At 32.9% G+C, this 23,217-nt stretch overlaps 2 protein-coding genes and 1 long non-coding RNA gene across 6 annotated transcripts in view; 2 read left to right on the top strand and 1 right to left on the bottom strand.

The window, feature by feature from the left end:
* The window catches only part of LOC113403803 (dystrophin, isoforms A/C/F/G/H-like), a 580,208-nt gene that overhangs the window by 204,975 nt on the left and 352,016 nt on the right, over positions 1-23,217 (bottom strand). The gene's annotated exons all lie outside the window — the stretch shown is intronic.
* Positions 16,888-19,307, top strand: LOC135193864 (uncharacterized). Its single transcript, XR_010309487.1, has 3 exons — positions 16,888-17,005; positions 17,966-18,037; positions 19,265-19,307. It is a non-coding gene; the product is annotated as an uncharacterized LOC135193864 (long non-coding RNA).
* Positions 19,337-23,062, top strand: LOC135193865 (spidroin-1-like). Its single transcript, XM_064218112.1, has 6 exons — positions 19,337-19,381; positions 19,691-20,101; positions 21,051-21,089; positions 21,195-21,320; positions 21,724-22,847; positions 22,925-23,062. Exons 2-5 carry the CDS (start codon positions 19,828-19,830, stop codon positions 22,812-22,814), a joined length of 1,530 nt encoding a protein of 509 aa, XP_064074182.1. The 5' UTR covers positions 19,337-19,381; positions 19,691-19,827; the 3' UTR covers positions 22,815-22,847; positions 22,925-23,062.

The following is a 23,217-nucleotide window of genomic DNA, read 5'->3' as shown; positions in this document are numbered from 1 at the left end:
CAAAAAAGATACACCCAGACTTCCGGGTGTCAAGTTTCCGAATCTATTATTTGTAGTGTGTCATTCCAAGATGAGAAATCAAGTGACAAATATAAAAGACGTGCTAAAGATATTTTTTTTTTTTTTTTTTTTTTCTAAAAATGACTGTACTTAATATTATATATTACATGATAGTCATGTAATAAAACTAGTTCATAGGTTTTAGGTTTTTTTTAAATATATGGTATAGATTGGCGGACGAGCATATGGGCCACCTGATTGTAAGTGATCACCACCGCCCATAGACAATGGCGCTATGAGAAATATTAACCATTTCTTACATCGCCAATGCGCCACCAACCTTAGGAACTAAGATGTGATATCCCTTGTGCCTGTACTTACACTGGCTCACTCTTCAAACCGGTCAAACCGGTCAAACTGGAGCACAACAATATTTGTTTGGCGGTAGAATATCCGATGAGTGGGTGATACCTACCCTGACGGGCTTGCTCAAAGACACCACGTAAAAAGGATCAAAGTAGTGTAAGGATCAATTGGAATAAGCGATTAATGGAACCCTGTTTAACATTTACCATGCACCTAGTATCATATAAACAGACAGTCGTATACACCAACAACATATTAGTCAATAGATCTATTCCATAAGTACGAACTGAAAACTTATCGTACATAGAAAACGATCATGAATTGGCAGAAAGTGATTTTGCTAAATGCGTGTTTAAAGTGTGAACAGGATAGTTTGATTTCAAAGGATCTAAAATATTTATTCCATAGTTTATGCGTTGTAAAGAATTGTTAATATTTATTACAGTGCCTATGGGTAGAGGTGATCATTTACAATCAGGCTTTAAAGTCTTGTTATAAACTTGCTCCTGTGAATTGTATTTGCGTTGAAAGCGCTCGTGGGTCGAAGTGTTTTCTTAGAGTTTATAACGTTTCCCAATAAATGGGCAAACATTTTCATATCGGACTAATCTTTGCTTAAAACTTTCAAACACACAAACAAACCCGTCATTTTTTAAGGAACTTCAACACTATCAATTTCTTAACTCTCAATGCTAATTTCTCTTTAATTTGCCCGACCAGGGTTTCAAGTCTAGAACCTTGGGATCCACAGACAAACAGATTGGCTACGAAACCCACAAAGCAGTTTCTTATCATCAATATTATAAACGTAAATAGATAAATTACTTAATCAATACAATTTTGCTTATGTACATACGAAAATACTTTCAATGTAGTTGAACAATTCATTAACACTATGCTTTGATTTGCGAAGTGAGTATTACTACATATTAAAGAATTACTTAGATAAAAAAGGAGGGGTGTCGTGGGATACCCTTTTGAAACGAAGTTGATATTCGCTGTTTATTATGTATTTAATAACAGACAAAATTAAATAAAGTAACAACATACATATATACATACATACATACATACATACATTAGCAGCCTGTAAATTTCCCATTGATGGTCAGCGTTTGAAAATAATTAAATAACAATGACAAAATTGTTATTAAAAATATATTATACAGAACCTTATATAATAGAAAAAGACAGATAGACAGAGAGGGAAAGATCGCCTGCGGTATAATGCAATAAAATGGTCCAGTTTGAATTAAATAATTCAATAATTTATTCATAATTAATTATTATATATATAACATTTTACGAAACATTAATGTCATACTAATATTAAGTCATGTATAAGAGATAGACAGAGGAAGAAAGTTAACGTCTTTTAAAACTCGTCTACTTGAGTCGAGCACATATTGTCAGAAAGCACCTAGCTCTTATGACTTCTATTATGAACTATTATTATTATTATGTTATATTATATATATGTTTTTACTATAGACTGTATAGACCAATATTTATTTTGTAGATACTATATGGGTATGTATACATATGTAGGTTTGTTTTTATGTATGTTTTTTTTTATAGTTTTATATATAAGTATGTATATATATATATATATATATATATATTGTTAATTAATTATTAAATACCGCCTTCATGGTTTTCTGTTTGACCTAAAAGTTGACTGGCAGAGAATGCCTTCAGGCAATTAAGTCCGCCTTTTGTCCCATTTACTTTGTGGTGGTCAATAAAGTATTTAAATAAATAAATAACGTCGCCTGGACTGCATAACGCTTTATTCTTGGGTGGCAATTCCCGCACAGTTCACTCTACTGTAAGACGCGTAAAAGAAGTTATTTCCAAAACAGTATCGTAGGCACAAATTAATACTTTTTAGTTTAGTTTTTTTTTTCGTAATAATAACGGTTAACCGCCTAGCCATGTAAAAAATTGCAGGATCGATCCTGACTCCTTGGGTTATTGTCGTCCTCTCCTAACATATGCGATAAACTTAAAAGGAGGGGTAAATAGGAATATTAGTAATTCCTTAATTCATTTGTCGCATCGCTAGTATTTTTTTTGTTTTTTAAAGATATAAATGAGAAAGTGTATCTGTAAGTGTGTCTGTTTGTTACGCTTAACTACACCATCGATTATCATACATAATGGACAAAGTCTATCCGTCCCTAATGCCCCCTCACACGCAAAGCTATGGTACTAGTAATTCAATCTCAATCAGCAAAATCTGTCAAACATATATCAAATATAGTGTTTTCCATTTAATTAACTAACATATAAACTTCCCCTAGCAGCGCATGTATGTTGTATATTTGCAACTATATGTAAACTCAATTCGCGAATGCCATTCGACCACGCTGGAAGAGAAAAAAATATTCAGCGGACGGGAAATCAATCAGGTAAGTAGACCGATTATATTATATAAAAAAGATTAACTTCGAAGGGTTGTAGGATAAATTTGAAAGGTAAAAATATTTTTCTTGGTAACGTCGTTCTTAATCCATATTACTTTAGAGATGTACAGTCGGGGTAAGATAAGGTTCGTCACCTTAAGATCTATTTTCGTGTGCTCAGTATGAGCGATATCCTGCTTTACCGATTGAGTATGACATATTGCGTCGCAATGTCATTATAAGTCGCATCTAGCAAAGAGTATTAATAGCGTTTAAAAGTTATAATAATAATAAGAAGAAGCCGTCAATCGGGATGACAATTACCAACTTTTCACGAAACCTCACAGCCCTTCGTGAATGCTCGTGTAACATCGGAGAACAGGACATTGTCTTGTCTCTTATAAAAGAGAGTGCATAGTAGTAATCCTACTTCCTACTAATATTATAAACGCGAAAGTTTGTGTGTATGGATCTGGCTGATTTCTCTGAGGTATGGATGGATGTTTGTTACTCTTTCACGTAAAAATTACTGAACGGATTTGGATAAAATTTTGCACACAGATACAATATGTACTGGAATAACATATTGGACACTTTTTATCCCGGGTAAACATAAAATCTTTCGAGAACGCCGGTGAAACCGCAGGATGGAAGTAGTAAATAAAATAGTAAAAATAAATACCAATTATGGTAAATTTATTTATTTAAACAAATCTTATTTATTTTATTAAAAACGAGTATATCCGCCATTCGTATCAATCACAGCTTGTAGTCGCTGTCGCATTGATCTAACAAGGCGAGAGCATATGTCGGTTCCTCTGAAGCTCTCCCAAACACTTCGGAAATGTTCTAAGACAGCTGCTTTGGTTCTATCGTTATTATTTATCCACCGCTCCACCATCAAACCCCATAGATTTTCGATAGGGTTTATATCCGCCGCTTTTGCAGGCCAAGGAATCACCAACACTTCCCGGTGCCGATGGAACCACTCATCACACACAACGTCATTACATTAACCGTCACTCAAAACAACGGTCGAATAATATTACAAGCGCTTTTATTGTAATAGTTGTAAAATTGCAAGATATTGCAAGAAAATATATGACACTGACAGACTTTGACTATTCAGTAGAAGATATCATATCTAATTTAAATCTTGTAATTACTTATTAGGCCATTAAAAAAGTTTTATGTTGATATGACACTAGACGTAGTCCAAAGATGTTACACTATTTTGAACCCAAGTTATCATACTATGTTAGTTTAATTTTATATGCAGTTGTCTGTTTAGTGCTTTAGTATAAAAAGGTACTAAGAGTTTATGACTTGATAAAGGAAGTAATTTGAAAACTGACGAAGGTTTTCTTACTCTGACTGTACATTCATAATCTATTTAACTTTTATAAATATCTGTCTGTCTGTTGCTCTTTCGCGACTAAATCATCGTTTGTAAAAATTTGGTATAAAGCAAGCTTGAACTCCAAGGAAGTACATAGACTACTTTTATGAGCAAAGCCGCGCGCGACACCTATTTATTAATATATTGAAAATAACATTTATAAACTATCGAAATTTTATAAGTTTAACTGGAATCACTGTATTTCTAGAGCTTAGAATCTCGCAATTTTTTTTATAATCCAACGATTTTTTCAATTTTACTGCGATATATAAAAGAAATCCTATGATAAATATTAAAAAAAAATTATATTATCAATATATACATATATAATTATATTTAACTGACATAACTTTCTATTTCAAATGTTCTTTGAGTAACTACTGAATTTCTTGCCGGTTGTTCTCAGTAGAATCTACTTCTGTAGAAATAAAATTACGATTCAAAAATACATGTTAAATAAAGTATATTTTGTGTAAATAAATTATATGAGCCGAGATGGCCCATTAGTTAGAACGCGTGCATCTAAACCGATGATTTTGGGTTCAAGCCCAGGCAAGCACCACTGAATATTCATGTGCTTAATTTGTGTTTATAATTCATCTCGTGCTCGGCGGTGAAGGAAAACATCGTGAGGAAACCTGCATGTGTCTAATTTCAACGAAATTCTGCCACATGTGTATTCCACTAACCCGCATTGGAGCAGCGTGGTCCAAACCTTCTCCTCAAAGGCTATGGTCCAGCAGTGGGAAAATTACAGGATGCTAATGTAAAAAATTATATGACAAATTAATACAACATAAGCTCTAGTAGACCTCTTTACATTGCTTTTAAATAAATACATATATATCTTTTCACTCTCCCCAGCACAACGAATAACACTATCGGAAACTAATCAAGAAAGTGGATCATATATTACGAGCCTCGTACGGAATCGACTAGAAAATCGTATTAATGTTTGTGTATGTACTGAAAATAGCTTCGAACGAAAATTATTTGGAATCTTTTTTTTTTCTAAACAGACAGGCAAACTTGCAAATAGGCCACCTGATGCTAAGTTAATATTGTAAGAAATATTAACCATTTATTAATCTTCAATATCGCACGAAACTTCGGAATCAATATGTATTTATAGTATAAGATATTTATATATTATCCCTTGGGCCTGTTATATTGGCTCACTCATCCTTTAAGGGGACTACATTAGCTAAATGCAAGTTTTATAATGCAAAAAAGTATAGGATCCAATGCAGTAAACCAAATGAAAAAAGTATATGATAATCTTCAGGATACATGCTAGTTATTTGTTATTTTGAAAACATGATGTAATTAATTTGGTACGATAGAAAAAAATCACAAAGTTACCTCTAAAAAAATCTTTTATCAAATAATAACTATACTTATATACATTCAATAATTCTGGTATTTTGTCAGATCGTTCTACAAGCAATATACTACTATGCCCCTGTGTCACTTTTTTAGTAAAATCAATAGATTTTTTAAATCAGATATTCTGATTTTCGAACAAAATACGTACGCATGTGTGCGTAAATGCCACACGAGAGTGACTACGTTCGATCCCCATGAACTCAAAGCAATATGATATTTTTTATTAAAAGTACTATAGGGTATATTTAGATACATATTTTTCAAATACATACTTTTATAATTAATAAAAATATAATTACTAACATATATTTATTTTTTACAGAAAAAAGAAAGTCGAAAACAATAACACGGAAGCTATTTATATTGTGTAAGAGTTTAATTTTATCGATTTTGTTTATAATAGGAATTAAGGTTATGTATGAACTAATTTATATATTAATAAAAAAAAGGTAAAGTTAAATTGTTGTGAACCAGAGAACTAGAATATTTTGAAGTGTCATTTGTACGTAATTCAAAAACTTTAATTTTTTGTAACGTCCGCCATATGGGATTGAATATGGCAGCAATTTATGAATCGTGCATTGTCATCGAGACTAAATATGTGTGCCCACTTTCAGCTCCATAGCTTCAGTGGAAGTGGGTGTAATATTGATTGCAAGATTCCAGGACATATGTACATACATTCATACATACAAGTGAAATTAAATAAAAGATTTTAATAAAAAAATTAACACTAAATGTTTTTTTTTTTTGTAGTACCAAATATAAATAAAAATATTTTAAGTTTAAAAGTTTTATTTTTTAATCACTTTCGAATAACAGTCAAAAGCAATACAAATAATTCTAATATCCTATCTATTTTTATGAGATTTATGATTAAACCTAGTATGATTATAGGTTAACCAATGATTCCACCAAATCGACTTGACAAGATTTTTTTCTAGTAAATATTTAGATGTTTTCTTTTTTTAAATTGAATATATATTTTTTCTTTGTGAACCGATATTAATAAAACGAACAAACACTACATGTATATATTACCCCACTATATGTTACCCCACGGTTACTACGCTACAGATTTCGAACACTTATGATTTTATTATATAAATAGATTATCAAACTTTTATAAAATGTTAAAAATTGGTATGTTTTAATATAAAGTATAAGAACTAATTGTGGTATAATAATATAAATAAAAGAAAAAAAAGGTTAAAACTAACTGTCTATTTTATTGTATACAAAATATAAATAAAAATATTGTACGTTTAATTGAATCAGTTTTATTTTATAATCATTTGTCAACTAACATCGAAAGAAATAAAAACAATTCTGTTGTCCTATCTATTTTTTATGAGATTTATGATTGATCTTACTTCGCTCGGTTTGGCGCCATCTATTAGAATATTTGGGCGTAACCTCGTTACCTCGCTTAACCCTTAGTTCACGCACTTGCCGTTTTTGTCGATTTTGTAAGTGTGTGCGTGCGATTCTCAAGGGCACTTAGCTCTTGTAGTCCTCTTAAACCAGAACCCAATAATACTAAGTGTTCTGTTGCAATAGAATATTATTTTTCGGAGTATTTGATTGACATATTTGATTGAAATGCTGGAAAAGAGTACTGAGTTCATTGCCGGTTCTTCGCGGTAAAATGTAGATTCGGAATTGGCAGATTAAAAGGTGCTGGCCTACTTGAATTATTTTTTTATTTAGATGTTTTTATTATCTGAAGAGTGTACCTATGCAAACGGGTTTGCACCTATGACCTACCATCAAGCAAATGATTTTGTTTTGCTTATAACACGCAAAAAATGCGTTCAAAATATTCTACCCATAGTGGTATATTAAAGTTGTAACAAACCATACATTTATATTAAGCCTTCCACGACCACAAGTTACAAAGTTAGATGTACGAGTAAATTCTGTAGAAATGATGACAGAGCGGAATTCCACATGGCGCTTCAAATCTAGTTCGAAATAAGACACTTTCAATATTTTAACTTCAAAATAGTTCGGAATTCTTAATTCACGGTTGCATATTTTTCACGATGACTGTAAAATAAAAATTTAAAATTATATCATAGAAATTCTACTATAAATCCTTTAATCTATCGAACTCTTGAATTCTACGAAGATTATTCGCTCAAACCTACTGAAATGATCAGTCCAAAATTTGATTATTGTGTAATTTGTTGTAATATTTCCATTTTGATCATGCACTATTTCAAAACGAACAGTAGGTGGAATATTCCATTATCATTAACCTATATTCCAAATTTGAAAAATGGAATGAAGTTTTATTCGTATTCCGTATGAGATTGTACGCTTGAGGTGTCGTGGGAATAAGCAATTAATTATTCATGTATAAATTGATAATCTTATACGTTATTGAATAGTTTTCTTTTTTTTATTATTGTAAATTCTTTAGACACGGTAGTTATTAATGTAAACGCGTTGTAACTTACGGTTACGCGTTTTATGTTAATGCATGTATGCGAATTTGTGTTTCGTGACTGTCGACATTTTTTTTTCTAAAATTATATATATGAGAAAATAACTTTATTTTTCTGTCTGTTCCTCTTTCACGGCCAATTCACTTTAATTTCATTTGATATGACGCAAGCTCGTACCCTAATCACATAGGCTTCTTATTAATGCTTAACACCTTTTGACCAAAACCTAAAACGCGTTCGACATCGCGATCGACAACTAGTATTATTATATGACTATCATTGGCAGTTAAATTAAGATTATTGATGTGACAAGCGTGCATCTGTTATTATACAAACTTTAGATATAACTCTAGTTAAATTCTAATTAATTAAATAATAAACATCTAAATATTATTGGATGAAAATATCTTCAATACACTGTGTAGCCCAATTCAACGTGGTATTCGACGCCATGTTAAAAAGGCACGCAAGTACTACTTTAATTTAAAGTATTCAATGACACAAACAGAAGTAAGTATACAATTGCATTCATCTTCATTTCATGAATACGTAGTATTAATTAATCCTTTGCAATAATATAATCAAATAAACATTGTACGTAAACAAAGGATTTCCAAGCAAATGAAATTCGGGCACTTCCGGAAGCTAGAAGCGGATGCTCAAATGATGATTCCGAACCCCTCTGATTGTAGCTTGATTGCGGATATTGGGCCTTTGTAGGCTCATAACACACTAGCGTTGAGGAAATGGCACGATACACACGTACGACATTCAAATTTATTTTATATTCTTCAAAGTAATTAATTATTTATATAGTTACTATTTTCATTCGTGCATCATTGTTTGATTAAATAAGATTTTATTTTAGAAAATAATTTTGGAGTAGAACAGTAAAAAAAATCTCACAGCTGCAAAAGCGTTCTGTACGTTTGTTATTTGTTTATGGAGCTAATTCACATCTTAGTTCCTAAGGTTGGTCAAGAAGTCCTTTTTTTGTTTCCCCCAAGTGGAAGGGAAATATGTAAGACTGGCCGGTGCCCAGGAAGCTGAGTGCGCGCAGGTACACCGCACCCACACCGTATACACTAAGAAACCGGTACCCGGTAAAAAGCGGTACTCTCTCCGTTTCATCGGGATCGCTTAAGAAGCCCTAACCCAACATAGGGATATTAATATACACTCAGCCAATATCCGGTTAAAAGTTAACCGGATATTGGGACTCCTATAATTATTCAATAATTAAAATATATATTCGATGCCATTAATAGTTTAATTTTTTAAGTTACGTTTCAACAAGTCCAGGTGTTGAATATATTTATGACATTTTTAATCGAATCGAAAATTTAAACAGGTAACTCAATAATTTCTATATATTTTTTTATGAGTATTTATATCATATAGAGCATAAGAAATAAGAGCCAATTGACTTACATAGTTGGTTGACAATTATTAAATACCAGGCAGAAGTAGATATATAGTAAAGATAAAAAAAAATATATTTTTACTATTTACTTTTAACACATATGCACAAAATCTTTACTCGTAAGTGAGGAGACGTAATTTCATGTACATCTTTATGTTCAACTGAAAATTAAATTCTATAGTAATGAACATAAAACTGCAGCACGTTTTGAAGAAGGTTATATATACTATAAACTTAACTTGTAATTGTATGTTGTTAAAATAACGCTCCTAATCACAGGTGCGCACACTATAATTTTATACTATTGACGTGATAAGCATTTAATTTCTGTTATTATGTGTTTCTTTATTATTGTAAACTAGCTAAAGTCTCGCTTTGTTTAGTTATTTTATATAACGATGAAAATACGACTTATTGTAGGATGTCTAAAATGAATAGAACAACCACCTCACATAGCGTAGGCTGTAACTCTGCGTGCCCATTAATGCCGACAGATGGCGCTTATAACTTAGAATAGAAATTTAAATAGAAATGCCGAATAAATTTACCTTGTGATAGGACTTTGTTCAAGCACATCTGGGTACCTGGTCGGAAGGTTGAGTGAGTCAGAGTGCATATAATGGTAGAGCATTGGCAATGTAAGAAATGGTAGTGACCATTTACCACCACGTGGCTAGTTTGCAGTATGCATTTTTATGACATAATAAAAAAAGGTAAGCACAATTTTTCTTCAATGATAGGCTTATAAGAATATTACAATGTTCGTATAAAAAATATTGCTTTGATATTTATATCGACTTTCTTTATAAATAAAAAATAGATTATTTTAGCATTTCTCCTTTAAATTTATAAAAAATATTCGTAATTAAAAACAATCGAGCAATGTTTTACATTGTTTACGAGTTCAGCTAGTAAATATTTTATTTGCAACCCGTATACCACTTCTAAGATCTCCTGTTCTGCAGGTCATGTTTACACGTATCTACTCAAACACAATGCAATATCAAACTTATTTCTGCGGTACCAAAGTTCAATTTCGCACTACGTTACACATATATACACCCAAGTTGAAATATGAACTATATTTCTGACTTAATAAAGCTTAAGTTGCTATGGAGGCTTAACTGTGAGTAAAGCGCTGAATTCAATAAGGCTCTTTTGAACTGGTTACGGTGTTGCGGTTACGAGAGCTCAGTATGTGTATTTCAACCCATAGGTATATTATTCTCAGTCTATATTCTATACTATTTTGTATAGAACTGTTTACATATTTAACATAATAAAAAGTTTTTAATGTCCATCTTAATTATCTATAAATAAAAATTATAAGAAATAGTATATTTGTCTCGAATAAAACCTTATTAAATATTTGATCAAACAGTTTTAATTATGTAATTACTTGGTGGTACAAAGTTCCTGTAAGCAACATTACCCCACCACCGATTTATCATATACTTTGTTGTGCTCCGCTTTGAATGGCGAGTGTACCACCTGGCTCACTCACAAACTTAGAATACAAACCTTTGTGACGCTTTACGTAAGAAATGGTTATAATTTCAAAAGGTGGCAAAATCTATGGGCATTGATGACCACTCAACATCAGGTGGTCCATTTGACGAAACCCTTGGGAACTTGGAGATTATTCACTTGACATTACATAAGGCGAATGAATTAACATTAAAAAAAAAAGGTGTCAAAAATCACTTAAGGGATATATTTAGGTTTGTACAGAGTAGTAAGTAACGTACAACAAGAACAAACCAATTCTACAAACAAAATGTCATTTCGAATCGAAACGTAATCATTCAGTCGTTTTTCTGTTCTACTAACAAAACAATTCAGTTGCGGATCCGTCGATGTTGAACAGGAACAGAATCGGGAACGTACGCCGTTATAAATTAACAGAATAGGCCCCTCGTTAAAGACTTCTTTAGTTTTAAAAAATCACCTCAAGCGATTTCAGTGATACACACGAACGAACAACATCGCTATTTTGTAACTCACTTCGTATCTGACTCGGGAAATATTGAAAACAGACTTAGTATTAAACGCTATTTTGATATGCGTATCCCTTAAATGTTATGATTATATTATATTCATGATTGAGTTTCGAATTATTTCTTACAGAATAGCTCTTATTGAATATTACCATTCGTGTTTTCTATTATATCAGATCAAATTATTTTAGTCGATTTAAAATATTATTACTTAAATTTAACTGAGTAAAATCGTTCATATAATTTATTAAATTTCAGTCCGTAATTGGTATGTCGTTTACATTAATCGGTTTTATTCGCTCAAGTTAATTGTAATAAATAATTTTCACTTCAAATTATATTTGCGTCCTTAGTTTTTGATTTTTGAAAGTAAATAAATAAATTTGAAATATAAGTTATTAAAATTAAAAAATAAAAATGCCTAAATATGAATAATAGTGTTTTCAGGGAATCAACGCTAATCCATACTAATAGATCTGTAGAATTGTGATTGTTTCCATCAATCAATCGAACAAATCTTAATACGAACATCGATACTATTACCAATAAATGTTTCAAAGGACGCATTTCAGCTAAGATCAAATCTCAATGACCTACGTATGGGAAGCTTATACTGGACCGGGATGTGTTCATACTTAACTACACTTTTTAGCCCTTAACTCTCATAGCCCAATATGACTGGACTTTTAAAATCAACGGCAAAAACTAATGTGTTACGTATTTTTCGATGCTTTAAGAGAGTAAACTAGCAAAATATTTAATTAGGATTTGTCAAATGAAATGAAAACCGTAACAAAATTGTAATCCGATGCATGATTCGAACCAGGGAACTGCAGCCTTCTAAGTTAACAACTCGATAACGCTTTCATAGTTGAATCGAAGCGGATTTTAAGTAAAATTATAATATAAACAACTAAATCGACCACAAAAGACAGTGAGAACAAAACGACTTCAATTAAAATTAATTATTGAATAAACAAGTCATCTAAAATATAGACTATAGTAGAAACTATGCTGCAAATTACTTATCGTGTCCACAAATAACCTCCCACGGGGTGTGTTTATCTCGTTACGGGGTTTCCATGTCCGCACTACTTTAGCCCCTGAGGGCGTTGCGGTGCAGGTGCGGCAATCTAATCTAAATCTCACAACTTCAAACTTTGCAACTAAAACACTATCCGCAACCTTTGTAGTGTTTGGTTAATGTTCGTCTTATTTGGAACAGGTCTCGAAGGTTATTAGCACGAATTCCTCCTTTAGGTGACATGATACAGACGAAATGCTATTCTTCGTGAATTGTGTAATATTAAATTATTTAAGTCTTTTGATAGTATCTCACTTACCACATATTGATTTATTCTAAGCGCAGATTGGATAATATTATTACCTGTGACAAAAAATAAAACTTAATTGCCATGTTAAATAAAATAATACTAAAACGAGGAATTTATGAAATATTTATATAAAATCTTGAATATAAAGACCCAGTGCATGCTCGAATTTGAACCAGTAGTCTTTGGTAATGATTTACATATTCTAGACACTGGGTTCCGCAGATGAGTCTTAGTACAAGATCATAATAACAACATATTGCATTTATACTTAGCGTTGAATCTTTGCCGGATGAATGTCTACGCAAACAAGCATTAATTGCAACAGCGTTTAAGCACACGTTCCCCAAAACGTTTCCGTACTAAGACGTCCATTATACTTAACAATTTAATACTAATGATGTAATTTATTTGCCAAAATGAATATAACGTTACATAATCTATACTAATATAATAAGCCTGAAGCGTCAATAGCGCAATAGTATACGCCGCCTAGCGCTATAAAAAGTCGCAGGTTCGTTTCTGACCCCTTAGGCTATTGTCGTCCAGACTCCTAACACAAGTGATAAGCTTTAAAGGAGGGGTAAATATGAATATTAGTAATTCCTTAAGTAATTTAGGGTATTGCAACAATTCCCTTTTTTTTTTTAAATTAAAGTAACCCTGTTTGCATTTTTCATTTGAAATTTCTATCGAAATTTGGTATGAAGCAAGTTCAAACCCCAAGGAAGGACACATGCTTTATGCTTAACTACTAAATAGCAAGCGAAGCCGCGAGCGACAGCTGGTTAATCATAAATTTTAAAACTTAATAAAATGTAAATGACTTCAGACTTGTCTAAAATTTTGGTAAAAGATATAAGATAATACGAAGTGTTCCTGCTGTTACCGCCCTAAATTATGTCAAATTTCTAGTCTATAATTCAGCGTCGTATGTCTGAAACAGGCCTTGCTGTATTAACGCTACACGTAGTTGAATAAATAATCAAAATGACAACGCCAACTTATTCCTTTGTCGCCTTTGTTTAGGGTTCCATTCATATGATGGAAAATGTAAATTTTTACATGATAATTTTCGTGTTTGTATATAATCAGTTAATTTTTTTTTTGTGATATAGGTAGGCGGATGGACAATTAGCTCGATGTTAAGTGATCACGAAGGCTCATAGACAGTGGCGTTGTGAGAATTATTAACCATTCCTTACTACGCCAATACGCCACCAACCTTGAGTACTAAGATTTTATGTCCCTTTAGTTACACTGGCTTACTCAACCTCCAAGCTGGAACAATACCGAGTAATACTGTTTGGCGGTAGAATATCTGATGAGCGAGAGTTGATCACCGAGTGGTAGTTCAATTTTGACGAGTATAAGTTTTAGTTCTGGTGATTTTGCTAAGCAAATTTTATTTAATATTATAAATACGAAAGTGAGTTTGTTACGCATTCGAACATTCGTTCGAATTGTAGGTTTAAATAAGGAATGAAGTAACATTCCGAATTCAAAATAACCTACAAATGTATTTGAAATTTTAAATATAAGTAATATGAAACATTTCATTTTTTGCGACTATAAAGCTCATAGAGGGCGCGACCGTCATTAGCGGTTCGCTTCCGGTTCCGCGACCCACTTCCGAAGGCGTGAAGGATCCATTGTGCGCGACTGTTATATGTTTGTTTGCTTTTTTTAGTTCGAGCTCAGATTAATATATAACTCTATATACAGAACCCTCTTTTAACAAATAATTCATTAATTGCTTATTTACTAAATCACTTTAAGAAAATGCCTAGAATATTTCTCAATTCTGAGTATTACCTTCGAAATCGAGAGATTTTTGACAGTCAATAAACTCTTATTAATATTTGTATATTTAATAAATAATTTAGTTTTTTTTTTGTCTAATTGTACAACGAAAACAAATCATTGTAACAATTTTATGCACTTGTAATAATTTAGAACTGACTACTGGTAATGATTTGAGAGAATGAAATTATATTGAAAAATATTTCATGCAGAAAATTACTTATATAAATTAATTAGTTCAGGTAGTCATCCGTTTTATTGCGTTGTAATTGTAAATAATATTAGAATGTCTGTTTGTTTTACTATGACAAATATACTTATCGATAATAAATCGGAATTTGACCACTATTTTTAGAAGCACAATTAAAATAAGGTACATGGATACAAGCGGCAGGCATTCCATAATTCAAATATCATATAAACAATAAAACTATTTACAAAATACTTGATTACATAATTGATTCATTATATAATTGATTTAGAAAATTATTTAACATAAGTCAGAAGGGCTTAAAATAATAGAATTGTTTCCAAGCAATTCAGAGGAGGAAAGAGATTATTGTGTGTCAGAAATTAATGAGACCCCGTAACATTAAACGCATTGAAATGAATTATTTCCTAATAAAAGTCAACTAGATTGTATTTCGTATGATTATTATGTCTGATTTCTTATGATTAATGAAAAAAGTAACTAATATGTTTCATGCGGGTTTTTCTTAATACAATCCACATTATGAACCAATGTTATGGTTAATATAAAGGAGATCTACTAAGACTCCATATTCTTGTAGGAGTCATAAGTAATGTACATATATAGAATTTACATATATAGATTTGATTTAATTTCAAAATTGATCAAGTAAAATTGTCTACATTTATAATCTTGTAATCTATACTAATATTATAAAAGTAACTCCGTCTGACTATCCGTCTGTTGCTAACAAGTAAACCAAATTTGGATAAAATTTGGTATGAAAGAAATTGACGACCTCCGTGGTCGAGTAGTGTGTACACCGGTTTTCATGGGTACGCCACCCGGCCGAGTCGATGTAGAAAAAGTTCATTAGTTTTCTATGTTGCCTTGGGTCTGGGTGTTTGTGGTACCGTCGTTACTTCTGATTTTCCATAACACAAGTGCTTTAGCTACTTACATTGGGATCAGAGTAATGTATGTGATGTTGTCCAAAATATATAAAAAAAAAAACGTTCGAATTCTAAGGGTGGACATGGGCTATTTTTTATGGCTAACAGCTGACGACCAACCCCTAAAAAGCAAACGAATCTGCGGTAGACAGTAAATATTTCAATAATTAAATTTGAAAATGAAGAACCAAGCCCGACACCATTGGATATGTAGACTCAAGTGATTAAGCTACAAAATATATCTAGGTCAGTTATCTAAACGATATAAGAAGATATATTTCCAAAGTGAAAAAGAAACCTATGGAGTAACTGAAAAAAAAATTATGATATTTGTTATTATATCACACGGAAACTATACAAAAACAAGATGCAAGTGTCCCTTATATCAAGAAAGGGATTCTCAGGCACGTGTGAAAGCGAAATGCGTGCAATAAATTTCAAATTAACTACGAACAAAGTATATGATATTATTTATCAAATCAAATCAAAATATACTTTATTCAAGTAGGCTTTTACAAGCACTTTTGAATCGTCATTTAACAAACTATTTAAAGTAAAGCTACCACCGGCTCGGAATGTAGATACTACCGAGAAGAACCGGCAAGAAACTCAGTAGTTACTCTTTTTCCACATCTATATTTTCTATATCTTTATACAATCAGAGTCAATAAATGATTGGTTAATTTAATTTATATTATTAACAAACACCTGAGTATTTTTAAACTTTACTTTATACTTTATTGTACACGACAAAAACAAAATAAATAAATAAAACATGGATACTGCCTAAATAAAAGAAGCGTACAATTTTGGCGACCTTATCGCTACATAGCGATCTTTTCCAACCACCCATCTCATAGAATATGAGATGCTGTGATAATAAATAAAAAAACAAAAAAATTATATTAGTTTTAGTTATAAATAAATTTAAATATAGAATACACATATAAATATATATCAATAAATAACTAAATAAACTTACAATATTAAATACATAAAACGAAAATAAATTTTATAAATTGATCAATATGATTTATTTTTTATTTTATCTCGTCGCGGATATCAAATACGCCAAGGCTCGTTTGCGGATACGAAATAATGTTTATTAAATGTTTTTAATAACTAAATTGATTTATGACGCATATCAATGCGTAAAAAGTATTTTGTTTAAATACGCACGTTACGGTATATTTTATATCTTTGGTGAGTGGTAGTTCCCCGCTCACAGGGTCCAGATTTCAATTAAAATGACGTGGAAGATTTGGTTGCTGTGCTTGGCAGTGGTCTCCACTTATGCCAACGGTAAGTTTTGGGGACAACAAGTGTTTTATATAAAACTATTTTAAATTCAAAATCTATAATATATCTAATTCTGGAAGTACGGCTTCGTGTAAGTCTGTTTCGGAAACTACCGATTCCGCACCAGTTATTCTCCAACTGAACAATACAAAATATTGCTATGTTCCATTTGAATACTAAGTTAGTCAGTATTTTTATTTCAGTTCTACAATTACACTAGCTAACTCATATTACAGTGGGAACGATAAGGTACATAACTGGCGGAGTATTGATGGTTTGCGAGGCGGCTTACATTTCTTATTATTATATAATATTACATAAATATATAATTATATTTAGCTAACATGACTGTATTTTTAAATGTTGAAAAAGAGTACCTACTGGTTCTTCTCGGTAGATTTCATTCTCATTCCGAATCTGTGGTAGCTTCACTTAATTTAGTTTGTTAAATGACGATTCAAAAGTGCTCGTAAAAGCCTACTTGAATGAAGTATATTTTGATTTTTTTGATTAATAATAATAGTTCACGGTTCATCACGTACTGGTCAAGCAATCGTTCGTTTTTTATTCAATGAATTTATGATAATTTAATAACCTTTCCAAAATAACTGACAATATAATAAATTCAAACAATATTCGTAAACAAACAATGCAACGGTCCAGTGTGAATAGTTAATTGACGCTTTTATTGCGGGTTTAGAATTTGACGAGGTGAATTTTAATATTGAAAAAAATATAAAACAACCACACGATTCATATTTAAAGAATTGTCATTGTAATTAAAACAATTACTAGTGACATCAACGAAGACAATCCATTGAAACATATGACTCGTGTTTAAATAAAATTTCATCAATAAATTTAATGAATTGAAAAATGGTTTAGATTGTAAACAGCTGAGATTTAATTCCAAGTCCTAAGCATATTGTTGTACTTCTAAAAGATAATTTGATATTTTTTTAGATTTGGATAGATCTGGATATTCGCAAGCTTCCGCATCCGCAAACGCACAAGCTGAAAGTTATGGAAATCAAGGTAATTTTTAATATATAGAATTAATCAAGTTGAAACATACGCTGAAAACATAGTTTCTAAAGTTAGCGATAGGTTTTAAACATGTGCCTCTATCACATTTTTGATTATATATATATATTTTAATATTTTTAAATAGACGGTCTTATATATAAAAATATGAACTATCCGCTTCTGTCATGAGATTAATTTAACGATTTCTAAGATCAAATTTCATTCGCGTTTTTACATAAATAAGGCGTTAAATTGTTAAGTTTTTGAAAAAGAAAAATCAGGACTTTCTCTACATACATCAGACGGGAAGTGAATATCACGAAAAGACAAAAACACAGAGTCAATATTTACACTCAAACACAATAATTTTAATGAATATATACAGCAGCCAGGAGATGCAACAAAGATGCATGCATGCTCGCACGGTCAATGGCGAACTGCCTCGTCGGCGGTTGTTTTACCATCTATGGAAACTTATAATCAAAATGCGCTCCGTGCAGTCGATGCCTTCCATGTATTACACTTTTTTAACATCACTCTAAGCATCAAACTTAACACAATATTCAAAATAACCACATAATTGATATTATTAACATAAACATAATCAGCCTGTAAATTTCCCACTGCTGGGCTAAGGCCTCCTCTCCCGTTGAGGAGAAGGTATGGAGCATATTCCACCACGCTGCTCCAATGCGGGTTGGTGGAATACACATGTGGCAGAATTTCGTTGAAATTAGACACATGCAGGTTTCCTCACGATGTTTTCCTTCACCGCCGAGCACGAGATGAATTATAAACAAATTAAGCACATGTAAATTCAGTGGTGCCTGCCTGGGTTTGAACCCGAAATCATCGGTTAAGATGCACGCGTTCTAACCACTGGGCCACCTCGGCTCTTATTGATATTATTAACAGAAAATATTTATCATTAAGGTTTTAAATCTAGAATGTATTTTGTGCGATCTTCCTTTGAAAACTAATTAACGGGAAAACGAGAAAATTTAAAATAAGTTTCAATATAATTCACAAAGAAAAATAATGTGAAAATGAATCTACTATGATTATAATAAAATAAATGTTTCGCGTATATATACATATATACGAGTAAAAAAATATTTACAACAATTTATTTAACTTGTACGTTATTTAATATATTCAAGTATTTGTCTCTTTAAAACGCAGATCGCCTTTTTTATTCGTTTAAATTTCATAAATGTATCTTATTTCTTTGTTAAGCGCTAGTACCTGTTGCACCAGTATGGCCACGACCTTTACCTGTTGCACCAGTATGGCCACGACCTGTACCTGCTCCACCAGTATGGCCACGACCTGTTCCTATACCACAGCCAGCTTGTAAGTAATCCACCAGGCTCTCTCACTTCCCATTTTATTTTTCTATTGTATGGTATAATGTTTGATTGATACAATATATATCAATATCATAGAGACCAAAATATTTACTTAAGTGTCTAAATGCATTCAGTTAAAGTCAACTTTAAACTAAGCATAAGTAATAATCTATCAATTTCTTTATTATTGATTCAAATCAATAAATCTTAAATTAAAGTCTTTTAGTCTAAATAAAGATATTTTTTATCTATCGCAATAAATGAATCTTACTTTGTGTTTGCCGTAAAAAAAACCCAAATACTTTGTTTTCAGGTCCACCTCCAGTAGTCCTCCCTGGAAGAGCTTATCCAGTACCGGTACCTGTTCCTAGTGATCCTGTTGTAATCAGAGTACCAGTACCCGTTCCATCGCCACCAGAAAAAATATATGTACCGGGTCCCTCGGTACCTATGCCATATCCCGTTAAAACACCATACCCAGTACCGTATGGTGTACCTCGTCCTGTCCCAGTACCATCACCTCCAAGATTGATTCCAGTGCGAGTTCCTGAGCCAATTCCAGTACCAGGACCGACAAGAGATGTACCAGTTCCATACCCAGTTCCATCACCACCTATTCGCATACCTGTTCCATCCCCACCAGTACCTGTTCCGTACCCAGTGAACCGCTACATACCCGTACCAGGCAAGGACAGATTAATTCCAGTGCCAGTACCCATCAGCCGTAAGTTGTGATTGTAATAAATAACTGGCTCTATCTGTTTATTTTAAAAAGATCAGCCAAAAATATTTGCATTAAAAATTTAATAGTTAATTAGTAAAAGTACACACTTATAATAAATTAATTATCATTTTGGAATCATATAATTTTTACGTTGATCATTAATCAATATCATAAACATCTAATCTATTATTCTTAAATCATATCTATGAAACAAGTGTTATCCCTTCGTTGGCACCTCCTGCAACCGATTACGCAAAATTTTGTAAAACTTTGCTGACACATACCTACTAAGGCTTATCTCGTGGATATTTTGTCTCAATCGGGATATTGTCATCCGTTTATTAAGGTACACTTGCCTTTTCAGGATCCCATGATCCCATCATTATGACCACCAGAAAAAACCGCAATATGCAAAAACTCCTTGAAGGTCATAAGTTCACACCTCTGTTTGAAATGAATTCTTTCGGAAAAAATTTTTGACACGTTAATTTCACATTGTAATCTTAATTCCTTCAAATTCAAGCAACTGTGGCATTAAAAACTCTCAAAACATTTTCTCGTATTATGACAAACAGTTACGTTGTATTCTTGATAAAACTAACCAATTATGTCCTTAGCTGTTATGACAGCCCATGCTGTCTATAACATGAATGAAGTGACTTCTTCCTTGGTGAGAGCGTAGTACAATTTATTTATATTTTTAATTCTAGAGAACTGCTCCAGCATATTGTCAGTTAATAACTTACGTTGATTAAAATCGTTGGGTTCTCTGCACAATACGAAAATTATATGGATCCAGTTGGAGATCCACATGGAAAATTCGTTGTAGACTATTTCATGCTATTTTAGCATGAGCCAGGGCTTAGAAAAATTCAGTGTTACTATTTGCAAATATTTTTGGACTATAAAGGATATTATACCAATATTAATACTATTTTTTGTGTTTCAGAAACGAAGATTTACCCAGTGCCAGTAATCATCTATTTAGGTAAAATATTATTTAGGTTTTCTTATTAAGCCGAGATGTCTTGTAAGTACCACTTATTGTTACATGTTATTAATTTTTTTCACTTTTTATTTCTAAATAACGCAGATCCGTTATGTAGAGTGAAATCACCATTAGTGCCCTTCTTCTATCCTGGCGATTATTGTAGCGTACACGTTTGTAAGGTCAAATACAATTTTGTATACATCGAAACGAAAATCGCCGAAGGATGCAGTAAGTATAAATGTTTTATTTTAATAGCTATATTTTTAGAATGAAATAGGCACAGATTAAACATTCCAATACTTTTTCTCCGTTGTTTATCTGCTGATATGTTTTGGTTGATAGTTTTAATTGACGAGTATTGACAAAAAAATATATTTATAAGAGTAGAAAATAATTCAAAACTTACTACGTTTTCCTCATAATTTCAAAATTGATTATGGTCTAATTTCGACTAGTTGGCAAAAACTTGTAATGTAGTTTTTTATAAGAAAAATAATCTCTTTAATGAAGTATCTCATGAGAAGGTTTTTAAGCAATACAATTGAACTTAACACACTTTCCCCTTATTTTCTCTACTTATGATGGGATGCGTGTACAAAATATACAAATGACAGTTTTTATTTTATTTCAGATATAGGTCTTAATGACATATCAGCTCACGCCAACGCTAATGCAAATGCCGGCGCTTACGGTGGTTTCGGTGGAAGCTCCGCTCAAGCTGATGCTACTGCCAACGCTCTTGCAGGTGGATGGGGAGGTCTAGGCGGTCTATCCTCCGCTCAAGCAGATGCTTCTGCTAACGCTCTTGCAGGTGGATGGGGAGGTCTAGGCGGTCTATCCTCCGCTCAAGCAGATGCTTCTGCCAACGCTCTTGCAGGTGGATGGGGAGGTCTTGGTGGTCTATCCTCCGCTCAAGCAGATGCTTCTGCTAACGCTCTTGCAGGTGGATGGGGAGGTTTAGGCGGTCTATCCTCCGCTCAAGCAGATGCTTCTGCTAACGCTCTTGCAGGTGGATGGGGAGGTTATGGCGGTCCATCGTCCGCTCAAGCAGATGCATCTGCCAACGCTCTCGCAGGTGGATGGGGAGGTCTAGGCGGTCTATCCTCCGCCCAAGCAGATGCTTCTGCTAACGCTCTTGCAGGTGGATGGGGAGGTTATGGTGGTCCATCCTCCGCTCAAGCTGATGCTTCTGCCAACGCTCTTGCAGGTGGATGGGGAGGTTTAGGCGGTCTATCCGCCGCCCAAGCAGATGCTTCTGCTAACGCTCTAGCAGGTGGATGGGGAGGTTATGGCGGTCAATCCTCCGCTCAAGCTGATGCTTCTGCCAACGCTCTTAGTGGTGGATGGGGAGGTCTAGGCGGTCTATCCTCCGCCCAAGCAGATGCTTCTGCTAATGCTCTTGCAGGTGGATGGGGAGGTTATGGCGGTCAATCCTCCGCTCAAGCTGATGCTTCTGCCAACGCTCTTAGTGGTGGATGGGGAGGTTATGGCGGTCCATCGTCCGCTCAAGCAGATGCATCTGCCAACGCTCTCGCAGGTGGATGGGGAGGTCTAGGTGGTCTATCCTCCGCTCAGGCAGATGCTTCTGCCAACGCTCTCGCAGGTGGATGGGGAGGACAAGGCGGCTTATCTTCCGCTCAAGCTAATGCTGCTGCTAACGCCGCAGCTAGTGGTTTTGGCGGATGGCCTTTAGGTGTTGGTATCAAAAGTGCAGAAGAATGAAAATAACAACGAATAACAATTAACGCTAAAAATGTAGGTTTACAATAGTTTTGCAAAATACTTTAAAATATTTATATGCTTATACTTGATAAGTGTTTCTTTTATTACAGATAAACCGATAACTGGGATCTTTACGTTGACATGGCTAATAAACTGGAATTGAAGATGTTAAAATAAGATTAATAGCATTGTAAAATAGATATTAATGCACGTTTTTTACTTATACAAATAAATTAGTGGGACAAAAAGTTTTTTTTTTACTTCTACGTTCTTTTGAACAAAAATTACTCAATTCCTAGTTAATTTCATTCTACCTAAAATGCTGCTATGTAGTAATTTTAAATGGCATCTATAGCTAATTATATTGATAGAACGAATTTGGAGTATTCGTTACAAATCGTAT

This window comes from Vanessa tameamea, chromosome 20 (assembly GCF_037043105.1).
Source record: "Vanessa tameamea isolate UH-Manoa-2023 chromosome 20, ilVanTame1 primary haplotype, whole genome shotgun sequence".
In the NCBI taxonomy this organism is placed as follows: Eukaryota; Metazoa; Arthropoda; class Insecta; order Lepidoptera; family Nymphalidae; genus Vanessa; species Vanessa tameamea.
This window is presented reverse-complemented; position numbering and strand designations above follow the sequence as displayed.